Below are 16,209 nucleotides of genomic sequence, written 5' to 3'. Positions count from 1 at the left end.
ATTGTTGTGGTAAGACAGATATATGACAACGCTATAGGAAAATGTAAGGATGTTTTTCTTGGGTTTTTCTGGATCTGGGAAAGGCTTACGACAGGGTAGACAGGAAGGCACTGTGGGAGTACTGCAGATATATAGGATACGAGGAAAGCTGTTAAGAGCAATCAAGAGTTTTTACGAGAGTAGGAGAGCTTGTGTTAGGATTAGAAATGGAGAGAGTGAATGGTTTGAAGTAAAGGTGGGACTTCGTCAGGGATGTGTTATGTCGTCCCGGTTGTTCAATCTTTACATGGATGGGGTGGTGCGAGAGGTGAATGCTAGGGTAGTGGGTCAGGGGTTGGAGACGATTAAAGAAAATGGAGAAAAATGGGAGGTGAGCCAGTTGTTGTTTACTGACGACACTGCGCTTGTAGCAGGATCAGAGGAGGGATTGAGGAAGTTAGTGACAGAGTTTGAGAAGGTGTGTGAAAGAAGGAAGCTGAAGATAAATGTGGGCAAAAGTAAGGTGATGAGATGTACAAGGGGAGAGAGTGACAGCAGGCTGGAAGTGAGCATTAAGGGTGAAAGACTGGAGGAAGTAGGTAGTTTTAGATACTTGGGTGCGAATGTGGCAGGAAAGGGAGGAGTACGGGTGGAGGTAGAATGTAGATTAAGAGAAGCGAGTAAATGCCTTGGTGGATTAAAAAGTAAAATAAGAAATAGACATCTGGGAATGGATGCTAAGAGGAGGTAATATGAAGGAGTGATTGTGCCAACAGCATTGTACGGGGCAGAAACATGGAACATGAGAGAGGAAGAGAGAAGGAGTTTAAATGTGTCCGAGATGAAATGTCTGATAGGGGTTACTAGGCTGGATAGAGTGAGAAATGAGGAGGTGAGGAGGAGAACAGGGGTTGAAAGGGAGCTGGGAGATAGGGTGGATGAAAGAGTATTAGGATGGTTTAGACACATGGAAAGAATGAGTGAAGAAAGATTAGTAAAAGAAGTGTGGAAGGCAGAGGTGGAAGGAGTGAATATGAGGGGGCGTCCTAGGATGAGATGGATGGATGGGGTGAAAGGGGCTTTACAAAAGAGAGGAATGTTTGTGGAGGAAGGACGGGAGAGGACAGAAGATAGGGGTGAATGGAGAGGGCTTGTGTATAGATGATGCTGTGATGTATGAGGGGGATTGGGAGAGGGAGGGGGGGTGAGGAAGTATGTATGAGAAAAAAAAAATGACGCAGCCCGAAGGGATTTCTCCCTGTCTTCTCTTTTTCTGTATGGGGGGACGGAGAGAGGGGTCGCCGAATTTATGAAGCGGCCTTGCTGTGGATGCGCTGTGTCTTGCGACACTGCTTCTGATCCAGGGCAGTGGACAGGGTGCAGGGATGACCCGTCATCCAGGAGGTGCCAAGATAAGAGGGAGGGAGGAGGATGGAGGGGAGTGGAATATATAGGAAATGGGATGGGTGGGAGTGGTTTCTATGGCTTTTTCTTTTTGGTTACCCCCGTGTAAGGGGGAAAAAGCCTTTGGTATGTGTATGTACTTATCTATTTTGATCGGTGATTGATGTCCGACTCGTAGCTCGTTGACCTAATTTCTGCGATTTCCTGGTTCTTCGATCGCTTCTGTTTCACTCCTCAATCCCCCGACGCACTTACTCACTTCTCTCGCTCTACAAGCTACCTTACCTAAAACCACTACTGTACTGTAGCTCTGCTCATTCTAATCCTGTCAAGGTTACACTTCTTGCTGCTGCATCTCGTTCCATATACACACACCGACTCGCACACGAGTCTGACAAATCATCGACCAAAATAGACTAGTAGATTTGTAAGTAGAATAGTCAAACCTAAAAATAAAAAAGCAATGTACTCCATGTGTTTAATTTTTACACAAATTGATAAATACTTGTTCTTAATATACCTCATTTCATAATTGATCAAATATCATATTTTGTAAATATGTATTCGTAAAATAAATAATGATTATTTCTTATTATAATTTATATAGTATTTCACGAGTTATATAGATATAATGTTTATGTTAAATAGACTTCACGGATCCGGAGAGTATCTGATCATGCGTCCACTCTCCAAGCTGAGGCCATAGCGGTCCAAGGAGCGTTAGAGCATGCTCTAATATCTCGAGCTGGTCCTGTGGTGATCCACACGGATTCACAGTCCTTGCTAGGCAGTTTAGAATCGATACAGCCCAGCGACAATGTACGCCTACTGACCTCCATCCTAGCACTCCTGCTGAAGCTGCATCAGCAAGGCAGGAGTGTTACGCTCAACTGGGTGCCAAGCCACGTAGGCGTCCCAGGTAATGAGTTAGCCGACGCCGCAGCAGAAGCGGCGCGCAAAAGACCTGAAGTCGATGTTGTCGTCCCTCTCAGCAGAAATCAGTTGCGTCTACGCACCAGGGCTCTTAACCAGGTACAACGGTTCCTCGAGCACAGACTGGAGGCAGAGGTGTCAGAGAGGGCGAGGTGGTACAGGGCAGTCACAGACTACGAGCCCCTTGTACTTCCTCGCTCCACACCTAGAAAAGTGGAAACTCTGCTCTTCCGTCTGCGGCTGGAGGACCGTTGTTTCTGGGAAATCAAGACTAATTCCACACCTGAAGAGAGAAGATGCCGCCATTGCAGCCACCCCGAAGCCACCCTGAGCACATCTGAGGGTCTTGTGCGCCGCCTATGCAGCCACTTAAGTCAGTTTGAACTGCGTCGGCTGGTGGAGTGTCAGCCCCCCCTTTAAAATATTATATATACACACGCTCATACATTGAATCACCCCCCCCTTTAATTTCAATTTATATATGCTTATTGTCAGGAAGGGTGTATTCATGGTGATGTGCATACGCATATTGCATGCGTATGCACATCCAATGTATGTATGAGTGTGTGTGGCCAAGGTCACACACACTCATACATCGGATCACCCCCCTCCCCTTTTCTTATATTATATTCACGAAGATGTCACCACTTACCATCCAATTCAGCTATAGTGAGAAGGGTGCATTCACGGAGATGTGCATGCGCATTCTGATGCGTGTGCACATCTTGTGAATGTATGAGTGTGTGTGGCTGGGCCCACACACACTCGTATGCACAATCACCCACCAAACGGGCTCACACCCAAAGCCCGTGGGAGCCTTAACTCCCAAATTAAACACACACACCCCATGTTTCTCAAAAAAAAAAAAAAAAAAAACACAGTCCACGTAACTATAAAAATAACCTAACAAGTGAATCTGCCCCACATCTATTTTATCTCTAACTTCCTTCCATTTCATACTTTCCTTCCACTAACCCCCCAAACCCCCTCCCTCCCTCTCCCCCAACTTATATCCTCCCCCCCTGCCCTATCCGAGCACTTCACATAATTAGTTTTATATTTGGGCAAGACTTCCAATAAGAGAAGGTCAGTGCCAGGCGCGGATATAAGGGGGGGGGGGGAGGGGGGGGGGGGCAGGGGGCCCGGGCCCCCCCCTTTTGGCTTTGGCCCTTTGGCCCGATTTCATTTCAGTTCACTATTTCATTTTTATAATCCATGTTTAATCCATGTTATAATCCATTTTTATTATCATTGTATCATTTATGAAAGTTATGGAAAGTTCTGGAAGGTTCGATAACATCTTGATTTCCGCTGACTGTTTTTCCGCTAATTTCCGCCTATATAAGTGACCGCTGCGTTCGACTCTCTCTCTTTCTGTTGGTATCTGCCGCATTGAATGGTTGTTTTGCTGTTTGGTTAAATATATGAAAGGTTTATCGCTGGAACTCACTACATTGGTGCCCCGTGTGAGGATTTTATTGTACGATTTTGTTACGGTCGTTTTTGTAGTTGTTTTTTGATTTGTCTGATTTCGTCTCATTGAGTTTTGTGGTTTTTCTGGTCTCTCGTGGCTGTTCGATTTTTGATTTGGATAATTCGACTTTGGATATTTAAGGATTTGAATTCATTGATTTGTTAGCATGGAGCAAGAAGAAAATGTAGCTATGGCCGTACAAATCAGGGCTCCACCATTTATGTTTGAAAGCGTCGAAGCATGGTGTTCAATATTAGAAGCTCAATTCCATTTGAATCGAGTGCGCAATCAGAATACTATGTTTTATCATGCGCTGTCAGTTCTGCCTACGGAAGTAGTGGCTAAGCTCCCGAGGGAAGTTATGGATACTAAGGAATTTAAAGCACTACGGCAAGCTCTTATCAGTATAGCTTTTGTAATTGATTATTAAGTACTTGAACGTTGAGTCGTCCACGTCAAGTGGAGGGAGTTGTTGGCGCTGCCGGTGACACGTTGTTGGTTGGTTGGTTGAGAGGTTGAGTTGGGAAAGTTGAGTTTTCTGTTTTGGGTAATTCGTTGTTTATTTGAATATACTTACCTTTTTTCGTTTGAAATTACTGTTTTGATTACAGCTTTGTTGAGTTAATTCCTTCTCATTCTCACAAGGAGTGTAACATGAAGCGAGCCAGGAGTGAGAGGAAGATCACCTCGTTCTTCAAGGCAAAAGTGATCCAGAAGAGTGATGATGGTGAACATGACAGCAATGAACCCGAGAAACATCCAGGCACTTCAACATCAACAGCTGTCGGACCTTACATCGAAGCTGACGTTGCCGTTAAGGAGCATGAGGACGAGGAGCTCTCTTCTACTCCTGGCACACTGACACTGCCTGCAGCTCCAGTTGACGTTGCGAGTTTCATTGGAAACAAAGTGGCTACAGACGCCGAGATAATGGCCATAATCTATCAGAAGGCCCCGTCTGCTGAATCGCTACCCCTCTGCGACGAAGGTGGTCATAGAAGGCGATTCCAGCCAATCTGGTGCTCCACATACCCCTGGCTCAAATACTCACAAGTGAACAAGGGCGGATACTGCATAGCCTGTGTTGTGTTCGGCGGGGACACGGGCGGACTTGGAGACCAGAGGCTGGGCATCTTGGTGTTAAAACCAATGTGCAAATACAAAAAGGCCACCGAAGTGCTCAGCAACCACAACGCGCGCGGATATCATGCGGCGGCTATGTCGAAAATGGAGGGGTTTGTCTACACTGTACGAAACCCGACGAGGGCTGTGGACACTATGCTACACTCGAAGAGGAAGGAGCAGGTCGAAACCAACCGGCGCCTGCTGGTTCCAGTCATTGAGACCATCCTCTTCTGCGGACGAAATATGCTGCCCCTCCGTGGACATCGGGATGACGGTCCATTGGACCTCTCTGTTCCGAGCAAGACCGGAGAGGGAATCTTTAGAGCGCTGCTACGTTATCGAGCCCAGGGAGGAGATTCCGACCTCACCCACCTCCTCATCAGCTCTGTCAGCCGGACCGGGATTTCTACCCTCATCAGCAAGACCATTCAGAACGAGTTGATCGATATCATATGGAAGTCACACCATAAAATAGCTCTCTTATTCTTTGAGTAAAATACATGCTGAGGGCAGATGTTACTGAGACCTATTTTGCTTCGCAGGTAGATTGGTGCAGGAGGAGATCTTGGCAGGAGTGTCGGGGGTATATGCAGTGCTAATGGACGAGACCACTGACGTCTCAGGGAAGGAACAAGCAACCATCATCATTCGACACGTCAAAGAAGATGTCAAGGAGGATTTCCTCGCTTTCGTTCATGCCCATGATCTCACTGGTGAAGGCCTGGCCCAACTGCTCATCCACGCCGTCGAGGGCCTCGGTTTGGAGATGTCAAAATGCCGAGGGCTAGGCTTCGACGGGGCGAGTGCCATGATGGGGAAGTTCAGAGGTTGTGCCACCATCATCATGCAGCAATACCCCCTGGCGAAACCGATCCACTGTTTCAGTCACCGACTGAACCTGGTGCTGACTAAGGCCTGTGATGTCAAAGAAGTCAAACTCGCCCTCCAGACGCTGAACGAGGTGTACAACTTCATCCATTCCAGCAACATGCGTACGCTTCGGTTTACCAAACTCGTGAAGCTATCCTCAGCCAAGCGGGAAAAGCTGGTGCCCCTGTGCCCCACCAGATGGGTCGAGCGGCACGATGCTGTCCTCGTGTTCATCGAGTTTCTGCCTCTCATCGCTATTTTTCTGGAGGATGAGATGAAGTTGGATGCCAACGCCGGACTCCTACTCGCTGCGATTCGGGACCCCCGCTTTCTCGTTGGGTTGGTTGTGGCCGAGTCCGTTTTGGCACACACGCTTCAGCCAAGCAGAATCCTACAGAAAAAGGAAGGTGACCTGGTATGTGCGTACGCACTGATTCGTGAAATTGGTACTCTATTCGCCAAATTTAGAGCGGATGCCGAGGTGTACTTCCACGCTGTGTTCGTGAAAGCCGAAGATCTTCTAGTTGAAGTGGGCTCAGCTCACGATGGCATCCCTATTCCCAGAGTCTGTGCACGACAGACACAACGCGCGAATGTCCCAGCGGCATCTGCTGAGGAGTACTATCGGCGCTCGGTGTATATTCCGTTCGTTGACCATGTGGTCGCTGAGTTGAAGAGCAGATTTGATGATGACACTGTTCCCGTTGCTCTCCAATTGAAAGAGCTGCTCAGGGGCTCAAAAGCAAACGTGGATGCTGTTCTTAAAGCCACTAAACTCTACGAAAGTGACGTTGAGTCACTTTTGCTCGTGCAGACGGAAACACATCGGTGGACATGTTCCGCTCCGGCCTTCGAATCTGTCAAGAAAGCAAAGGAATACGCCGAGGCCCGTATGTTTCCGAACATCGCGAAGCTCCTTACCATCCTACTGACCCTGCCAGTCTCAAATGCAGAAGCCGAACGATCGTTCTCAGCCCTGAAACGCCTGAAGACATACTTGAGGAGCACCATAGGTCAGGATCGCCTCAACGGCCTCGCACTACTCGCCGTCCATAACGATGTAGATGTTCCTGTTGATCGTGTGATCAACAAGTTTGCGGAAAGGAACCGCCGTGACGCCGTCTTCTCTTTGCTTAGGCTGCAGTGTGATTAATCCTTTCAGTGTAATAACCTTTGCATGTTACTTTTAAGGCTACTATTATAGGTAATATTATAAAGTATAATGCTTACTGTCTTATATATATATTCTACATTTAAATTGAGGTCTAATGTCTCTAGGTCTCTAGCTATTAATTTCTTACTTTCAATAAAGTTTTGATAAGATACAAAATTCCTCTCTCATTTGAATCCGAAGAGAAACACTGGCACCTAGAGCAGATGGTTATGCCCATTCATTTAGGTCAGTCCGCCAGTTATTAACAAATAAGAATCCCGTGAGTGGAGAAACGGTAATGCTAATGCTCGTTAAACAACCGAAAATTCTGCCGTCGGGCCCCCCCCCCAAACTTTGTTCCTAGATCTGCGCCTGGTCAGTGCATGAGAACTGTTATAGTCATACAACCTCTCTACTGAAGTAGGTATGAGTATACGACACTACGTGGAATCCGTAGTAGTCACACTAGAACCCGTAAGAATCTGGAATTAGGAATGTCATATCGGTATCTTGAGAGTGAAAATATCGGTAAATCTAGGTTCCCTACTGCTACCACTTCCTTCCCAGACCATTCCTTTACCTCCCTCTATTGTTACCTGCCCAGTCCCTGCCCCCCCACCCCCCTTCCCTCGATCTCCTCCCAAATCAGCCACTTCCACACACACCATCACCCACACACCGCTCCCTGTGCCTTGGGGGGAGGAATGTTGCCGTTTATATGGTCACGTCATTTTTTGCTAACTTGACTGCTTTTAACGATGTTAATGACTGCATGGCTTTAGTGCTATTCAAAAATTAATGTAAAAATTATTATTATTTTTCGTGTACTGCAATATCATGTTCCTCAGTTTAAATTCCTGATGCATTCCTTCTCTCACAAATAATGGCAGATATTCAGCAGACACTGTAGAATATAGACTTGAAAGCCGGTGTTACTATGACTGGAACTTGATGTTCATTCAAGTCTAGTTTGTTGAGAGCATAGTTGAGAAAGAACAACATGTGTATCGTATCTCCAGTGATCATTATATTTGACCAGCTGCATCAAAGCTGTCTTGCATTCCTCCTCTGACCGTGATATATATATATATATATATATATATATATATATATATATATATATATATATATAATATATATATATATATACACATGTATATATATGTATACATATGTATATATGTATATGTATACATATATATACATATATATATATATATATATATATATATATATATATATATATGTATATATATATATATATATATATATGTATATTTATATATATATATATATATATGTGTGTGTGTGTGTGTGTGTGTGTGTGTGTGTGTGTGTATACATATATATGTATATATATAGATATATACGTATATATATATGTATATATATATATATATATATATATATATATATATATATATATATATATTGTGTGAAGACAGAATGAGTTTGAACTTACCACCCTACCACTCATATATATATACATATATATATATATATATATATATATATATATATATATATATATATATATATATATATATGATTGAATACAACAGCATTCTGGAAGTTCTTAATTCTCTTTCTTGTGCTTTATATTTTTCTAATTATATTCTTCCCTTGGATAGGGTGGGCATGAACCAATTCCTTATAATTCTCCATTTTATTACACGACGTTTCGTCTCTAAAAAGACATCTTCTGTTATTTCTGTTTTAAAGATACAATAAATATTCATGATACTACAAGTTTGAATTACATTAATGGTTGGACATATACAAGATTATATTTAGAAATCAAACCTTAGAATTACAGTTAACATATTAAAATTACATTTTTGAATATAACAAAAATAATGGTTAGACATATACAAGATTATATTTAGAAATCAAACCTTAGAATTACAGTTAAGTTTAACATATTAAAATTACATTTTAAATATAACAAAAATAATAACTACTACATGCCTTATAGGTGAAATGTTTAAATGGCTGGCGGCTACATCTTGACCCTGAGTGACCTTCGCTTAGGAAGGTGTCACGTGATTAGCAGATTACCCGTCCGTGGCCTCTGGGCTTTTAAACGAACCCGTGACCTGTTGATGAGTGGGGTTGTGTGGTGGGGGAGGCGGTGGCGGGAGAAGAGAGCGTGAAGGGGGGTGGGGTTGGGTTGTGCTGAGGGGGAGGGGGAGGAAGAGGCGAAGGAATGCATCTTATGGCTGTACAAAGGTATATTAGATGTTAGATCCCATTGCAAATTGATAGAGGGGGCTTTATCTCTAATGGACATGGCCTCTAGAAGTTGGAGCTTTCTGGAGTTGTTATGGTGGCCTATGATTTTGGTATGTTTAGATATTAAATTCCTTGTGATTCCAATGTTGTGGTATTTCTTTAGATGTTCTTTTATCGCCCCTGATTGCTGATGGTACGTTAACCCATTAAACTCCGATGACAAGATTCTTGTCATTTGGTCAAATAAAACAAAAAATCATAAAACACCAAAATGTTTGATCAAACACCAGAAAAATATGACGTCAGCGAGCGAAGCGAGGACTGACGTCATATTTTTCTGGTGTTTGATCAAACATTTTGGTGTTTTATGATTTTTTGTTTTATTTGACCAAATGACAAGAATCTTGTCATCGGAGTTGAATGGGTTAATCTTCTGCCTAACGTGCATTGTGTATGACCATAATAATAATAATAATAATAATAATAATAATAATAATAATAATAATAATAATAATAATAATAATAATACATACATATATACGTATACCAAGGCTTTTTCCCCCTTACGAGGGAGTTAGCCAATAAGAAAAAGGCATAAAATCACTCAGACCCATTCCATCCCTGAATACACTCCACACCCCTCCACCCTCACTCTTATCTTAGCACCTCCTGGATGACAGGTCATCCCTGCACCTTGTCCACTGCCCTGGGTCAGAAGCAGTGTCGCAAGACACAGTACATCCACAGCAAGGCCGCTTCATTAAATCGGCGACTCCCCCCCCTCTCCGTCCCCCCATTGCATAAAAGGAGAAGACGGGGAGAAATCCCTTCGGGCTGCGTCAAATTTTGCTCACACATACTACCTCACCCCCCATCCCCCCGCCCATTCCACCTCACGCATCACAACATCATCCATATACAACCATTCTCCATTCACCCCTGTCTTCTGTCCTCTCCCGTCCTTCCTCAACAGACATTCCCCTCTTCCCCAAAGCCCCCTTCACCCAATCCATCCACCTCATCCTAGGACGTCCCCTCATGTTCACTCCCTCCACATCTGCCTTCCATACCTCTTTTACTAGTCTTTCTTCACTCATTCTTTCAACGTGTCCAAACCATCCTATTACTCTTTCAACCCTATCTCCCAACTCCCTTTCCACCCCTGTTCTCCTCACCTCCTCATTTCTCACTCTATCTAGCCTAGTAACCCCCATCATACTTCTCAGACACCTCATCTCAAACACATTCAAACTTCCTCTCTCTTCCTCTCTTATGTTCCATGTTTCTGCCCCCATACAGTGCTGTTGGCATAATCACTCCTTCATATAGTCTCCTCTTAGCATCCATTCCCAAATGTATATTCCTCATTAGTGACCATTACAATTTTTAATCCACCAAGGCATTTACTCGCTTCTCTCAATCTACATTCTACCTCCACCTTCACTCCACCTTTTCCTGCCACATTTGCACCCAAGTATCTAAAACTATCCACTTCCTCCAGTTGCTCTCCCTTAATGCTCACTTCCAGTCTACTGCCACTTTCACCCCTTGTACATCTCATCACCTTACTTTTACCCACACTTATCTTCAGCTTTCTTCAATCACATACTCTCCCAATCTCTGTCACCAGCTTCCTCAATCCCTCCTCCGATCCTGCCACAAGCGCAGTGTCGTCAGCAAACAACAGCTGGCTCACCTCCCACTTTTCTCCATTTTCTTTAACCATCTCCAATCCCTGACCCACTACCTTTGCATTTACCTCTCGCACTACCCCATCCATGTATAAGTTGAACAGCCAGGGCGACATAACGCATCCATGACGAAGTCCCACCTTTACCTCGAACCACTCACTCTCTCCATTTCTAATCCTGACACAAGCTCTACTACCCTCATAAAAACTCTTGACAGCTCCTAGAAGCTTTCCTCCTATCCCGTATATCCGCATAACCTCCCACAGTGCCTTTCTGTCTACCCTGTCGTAAACCTTTTCCAGATCCATAAAAGCCCAAAAAACATCCTTCCCCTTTCCTATAGCTTTCTCACACAATCTCTTACCATAAAAATCTGATCTACACAACCTCTACCCGTCCTAAATCCACACTGTTCCTCTCCTAATCCTCTCAATCAAGATCCTCCCATAAGCCTTCCCAACTACACTTAACAAGCTAATCCCTCTGAAACTACTACATTCACACTTGTCCCCTTTTCCCTTGTAAAGTGGAACTATACAGGCACTCCTCCAGTCCTCCGGCACTCTACCCTCTCTCCAGCAAACATTAAATAACCTCACCAGCCAGTCCACCATCACTGTACCTCCTTTTTTTCTAGACATTCTGCATAGCATCCATCCAGACCAGGTGCCTTACCTGCTTTCATCATCTTAACAACTGCTTTCACTTCATACTTCCTTATTTCTCCTCCATTTTCCTCACTCATTACGGTCATTTTCTTAGCATTTCCCACTGCAGCTATCTTTCCTTCCCTATCCTCCTTTACATTTAGCAACTCCCTAAAATATTCTGCCCATCTTCCCCTTACTGCCTTCTCTTCTATTATCATCTCTCCATCTGCACCTTTTACCTTTTCTTCTCTACTTGATTCGCCTCCTCTTCCTCTCTTAGTTTCTTTCCAAAACATCTTTTTATTACTTTCAAAATTTTCTGTCATAATCTTACCCCATTTCACATCTGCTCTCCTCTTTGCCTCCTTTACCTTTTGCTTTACTTCTCTTTTCTTTTCTTTGTACCTCTCATATGACTCCCTCGTCCTATTTTGTAACCAATCTGTGAAAGCTCGTTTCTTCTCTTCTACAACCTTCTCTGATATTCCCCCACCCTCTCCCCTTAGCACATGTACATCCTTAACTCTTCCTATCATAGTCCTATATACCACTACATAGTCCATTAACGCTCTATCTACCACCCTTCCATCCACCACCCTCTCCCATGTGTACTTATGCTTGACTTTCTTCCGAAACACTGTATTTGCTATCATCAACTCTCTTTATAGACATATTTCCACCATCAACTCTCCACTATGATTCTTTCCTTGAAGTCCACATTTCCCAACCACTCCAACAATTGGATAATTTCCTACCTTAGCATTAAGGTCTCCCAGTACTATTACATTGACATTTCTTCCTAAATCCTCTATGCATTCATTTAAATCTATCCAAAAGGCCTCCCTTTCTTCTACACTCTTCTCACTGCCAGGCCCATATGCACTTACAAAGACCCACATCTCCTTTCCCAGTTTCACCTTCATCCACATTATCCTTCAGGAAACCTCCTTCCACTCCACTACACATTTACCTATCTCTTCACTTACTAGTATAGCCACCCCTTCCCTCCCTCGCCCTCTCTTCACTCCTGATAACCTCCCACTTACACTCCCAAACTTACAGTCACCCTTCCCTTTCAACTTAGTTTCACTCAAAGCCAACACATCCATCTTTCTTCTCACAAACATACTACCTATCTCTTCCCTTTTACTCTCATCTGTACCACATCCATGCATATTAAAAGACCCAAACCTTAGGGTGCTGGTTGGAAAACTCCTAGACCCTCTTATGCCTTTACTTTTTTTAGGAATGTCCCCTGTGGGGCTACAAGGAGAAGGATGCCTAGTCCCAATCCCCATCCCTTTCTTCTCGCCTCCTACGAACCAAGTGGAAATAATTGGTGACAGTATTCTTTTCCCCCACCACAGGGTAGGTAGGCAAAAAAGGAAATGAATATTCAGAGAAATTGTACAGGACAGTATCAAGGGGTTGGGGGACAGCATAACGGAGGGACAGTCGTAGTATAAAAGTGTCAGCATTTCTCTATGAACACAGTTTTCCTCTATCACAGACAAGATGATGTGTGGCTCTGGTCCATAGGGGCGCCCCATATAGACCCTAAAGTATTAACTGCATGCTACTTTGCCACAATAACATGCAGCCAATACCCCAGTCACTGGTGACTTGTTCTCTTTCACTCCAAGTAATAATAAACACAATAAACGCAATCAAGCCAGTTCACAGAATTCAGGGGTAACTCAGCTACTACAATATAAATGTAATCAGGAGGCTAATGGCAGCATCCTCATATACTCTCTTACACCTCATGACACCTATGTAGTTATCATCATATGGTAAAGGTTAAGTTCAAATAAAATACAATACTTCATGTTAATAACACCATGTATTTCCTTCCTTTTATCTATTGTTATTGTTTTGAGGAGTAGGGAGATGCAACTTAAAGACAAAATATCACTGATCAACAAACTTCTTCCAGAAGAAAATGGGCACCCTTAAAAGATGTTTTATCATAAAAAAGTACACAGTAACATATGAAAATTAAAATTCCTTTTTGCCTGAACATAGTATGTGAGGACAGCATTTAACAACCACAATATGGCTGAGATCATTATAGTTTGTAATCCTGCTGGGAACATAGGTTTCCTCAAATCTCTCTAGATGTACAGAAGCTGCCAATCATTTACCAGGCCTTAGTATAAATGCAACTGACATGTACAGGATACACAATATTCTTAAAAAATTTGTAAACTTTTTTCTTTACAATATTAATATATAGCTGGTCTAGCAATACTACATCAGCTTTTATTTTTGATGCTGTGTTTCCATGTGCTTTTTTAGAGCATCACTGCGGGAGAAAGCAGCGACACAAGCAGAACACTTGAATGGCTTCTCTCCTGTGTGAGTAAAAATGTGCTTCTTTAAGGTACGCATCTCAGAGAAAGAGGATGTACACATTCCACAGTGGTAAGGACGTTCACCCGTGTGTCTTCGTATGTGCTTGTTTAGGCTGCCTATCTCGGCAAAGGCTGCAGGGCATTGCTCACATTGATAGGGGCGCTCTCCAGAATGGGTTCTGGTATGTCTCTGTAGGGTGATTCTTTGAGAGAAAGCAGAGTCACAAAATTGGCATTTGTGCGGCTTATCACCAGTGTGGGTGAGGATATGCTTCTTGAGGCTTCCGGCCTCAGAAAAAGCAGACCCACACACTTGACACTTGTGGGGTCGTTCTCCTGTGTGAGTGCGAATGTGTTTCCTGAGATCTCCGGCTAAGGAGAAGGACGAACTGCAGGATGTGCACTTGTGAGGCCTTTCTCCGGTGTGGGTGCGGATGTGACTTTTCAAGTGACCGGCTTGGGAAAAGGCAGCACCGCAAACCGTACATTGGTGGGGCTTCTCGCCTGTGTGAGTCCGGATGTGGATCTTCAAGTCACTTGTCCGACAAAACGCCGCACAACAACGGGTGCACTTGTACGGTCTCTCCCCCGTGTGTATTCGAACGTGGCTGTTCAGATTACTAACGTGGGAGAAAGCAGCATCACAGTTATACGCACTTGTGGGGTTTCACTCCCGTGTGTATCTTCATATGCTTGCGTAGATTGCCAGTATTTGAGAAAGTAGTACCGCACTGCTTACATTCGTACGGCTTCTCGCCCGTGTGCGTCCGTAGGTGGTCTTTCAAGTTCCCTGTGCGAGTGAAAGCAGCATCGCAAAGCCTACACTTGTGCGGCTTCTCTCCTGTGTGAGTTTGGATGTGTAACTTCAAATGGCTCGATTGTGCAAAAGAGGCATCGCACAAAGAACACTTGTACGGCTTCTCGCCTGTATGAGTACGTATGTGCACCTTGAGGCTCCCAGACTGTGAAAAGGCTGCATGGCAGACTGTGCATTTGTGGGGTTTGCCTTCTGTGTGTGCTTTCTTAATGTGGTCCTGGAGATCTCCTTTTTTATAAAAGGCCATATTACATTGAAGTGAATGATACTACTTTTGTTTTTCTTTACAGCAATGGCCATCCATCACAGCAGTGTTATCTTATATAGTGGAGTTGAAAGACAAATCACTTGGAGATTTTTCTCTATCACAAACCTTACCATGAAGGTCAAGGTCATCCATTGTTACACACATCAAATGGCAAATGTCACACTGTAATGGCTTTTCCTTTGTGAAAATCTGATAAGTGGTCTCTAGAATGGGGATGTTCTGCTGTGAAGCAGAATAATCTATGCAGGTATCAGGCTGAAATGGTTCTGATTTGATATGAGCCTTGAGTTGGGCATCTCGCTTGTGGGGCCTACTTTGGAGAACTCTTACCACCTCTTCTCCAGTGATTCAGGTCATCACTCACTAACTTGGACATTGTACCATCCATTTAACCTCTTGTCTTATGAGTCTGCAAATAAGAGATATAAGTCAAGACATGTCAAGGTTTGTGTTACTTACTAAAAATATTTTGTATATATTCAACACAACCCCACTGCCAGTAAAGAGAGGAGTGTCAGTAAAAACACATCTTAAATGTGGCATAACCCCCTACCCCCTGGGGGGGGGGGGGTCCATATTTTTTTCTTTCCTGAGAGGAGGAGGAGATGATGCTATTCAGTGGCTCCAAGACATCTTCAGCAAAGCCATGAACAACCAAAGAAGAACCATTGACAACAAGGAAATATGTCATTGCAGCATGGTCATCAGTGAATGCCTCACTACTGGCACAGCAGTGGTTAGAGAGATCTTCCCTTCAGCTCACCTGCATCTCCATCCCCAAACATCAGTGGGGGTTTTCTGTTTGAGGGGGTGATGCTCCTCTGCTTGCCTCACTCCTGCTGTTGCTGGTGACAGACAAAATCCATCACTGCCAAATCAAACACATGACATCAGATCAAAACACACTTAATTCAAACAATTTATGTGCTACTATAACATATAGCTTGGGATCATACAAGAGGTTACATATTTTAGGTGAGATTACAGCTTCTTGGAGGACTCCATTCTATAATATTTTGGTCCCTGATGTGATACACTACAATCCCTTCCAGATAAGAAATTTGTTTGTTATTTTTAGTTATGATGTGGATGTCAGTCTCTATGGGCTTTTGACAGAATGGGTCTAGGATTTGTATCATATGCCTTCTTTCTACTGCTACACTGTTCTTTCTTGTGGTATTTTCTTGTTAAATCGCTCTAGTACTTGTTGAATGAGGATTGCAAGTAGAGTGCAGGTGGATTGGTGTTTTTTTACATCC

The 16,209-nt window shown here is 43.6% G+C and overlaps 3 protein-coding genes across 3 annotated transcripts; 1 reads left to right on the top strand and 2 right to left on the bottom strand.

Moving 5' to 3' along the window:
- The first annotated feature begins 5,513 nt into the window (after positions 1-5,513).
- Positions 5,514-6,938, top strand: LOC143023762 (52 kDa repressor of the inhibitor of the protein kinase-like). The gene has a single exon (XM_076182375.1). It carries the CDS (start codon positions 5,514-5,516, stop codon positions 6,936-6,938), a length of 1,425 nt encoding a protein of 474 aa, XP_076038490.1.
- Positions 6,939-13,335: 6,397 nt separating this feature from the next.
- Positions 13,336-14,511, bottom strand: LOC143023761 (uncharacterized; the record flags this gene model as incomplete). Its single annotated transcript, XM_076182374.1, has 1 exon — positions 13,336-14,511. A coding segment is annotated over one exon (738 nt), but the record flags the coding sequence as incomplete, so codon positions are not given.
- On the bottom strand, positions 14,498-15,867 carry LOC143023756 (uncharacterized). Its single transcript, XM_076182369.1, has 2 exons — positions 15,714-15,867; positions 14,498-15,359 (listed from the first exon to the last, which is right to left on the bottom strand). The coding sequence occupies exon 2, from the start codon at positions 14,927-14,929 to the stop codon at positions 14,513-14,515; it is 417 nt and encodes a 138-aa protein (XP_076038484.1). The 5' UTR covers positions 14,930-15,359; positions 15,714-15,867; the 3' UTR covers positions 14,498-14,512.
- Positions 15,868-16,209: the final 342 nt, after the last annotated feature.

This window comes from Oratosquilla oratoria, unplaced genomic scaffold (assembly GCF_046742065.1).
Source record: "Oratosquilla oratoria isolate Oo_2021 unplaced genomic scaffold, ASM4674206v1 SCAFFOLD58, whole genome shotgun sequence".
Classification (NCBI taxonomy): Eukaryota; Metazoa; Arthropoda; class Malacostraca; order Stomatopoda; family Squillidae; genus Oratosquilla; species Oratosquilla oratoria.
Note: the sequence above shows the minus strand (reverse complement) of the source record. Positions and strands in the feature narration are given on the sequence as shown.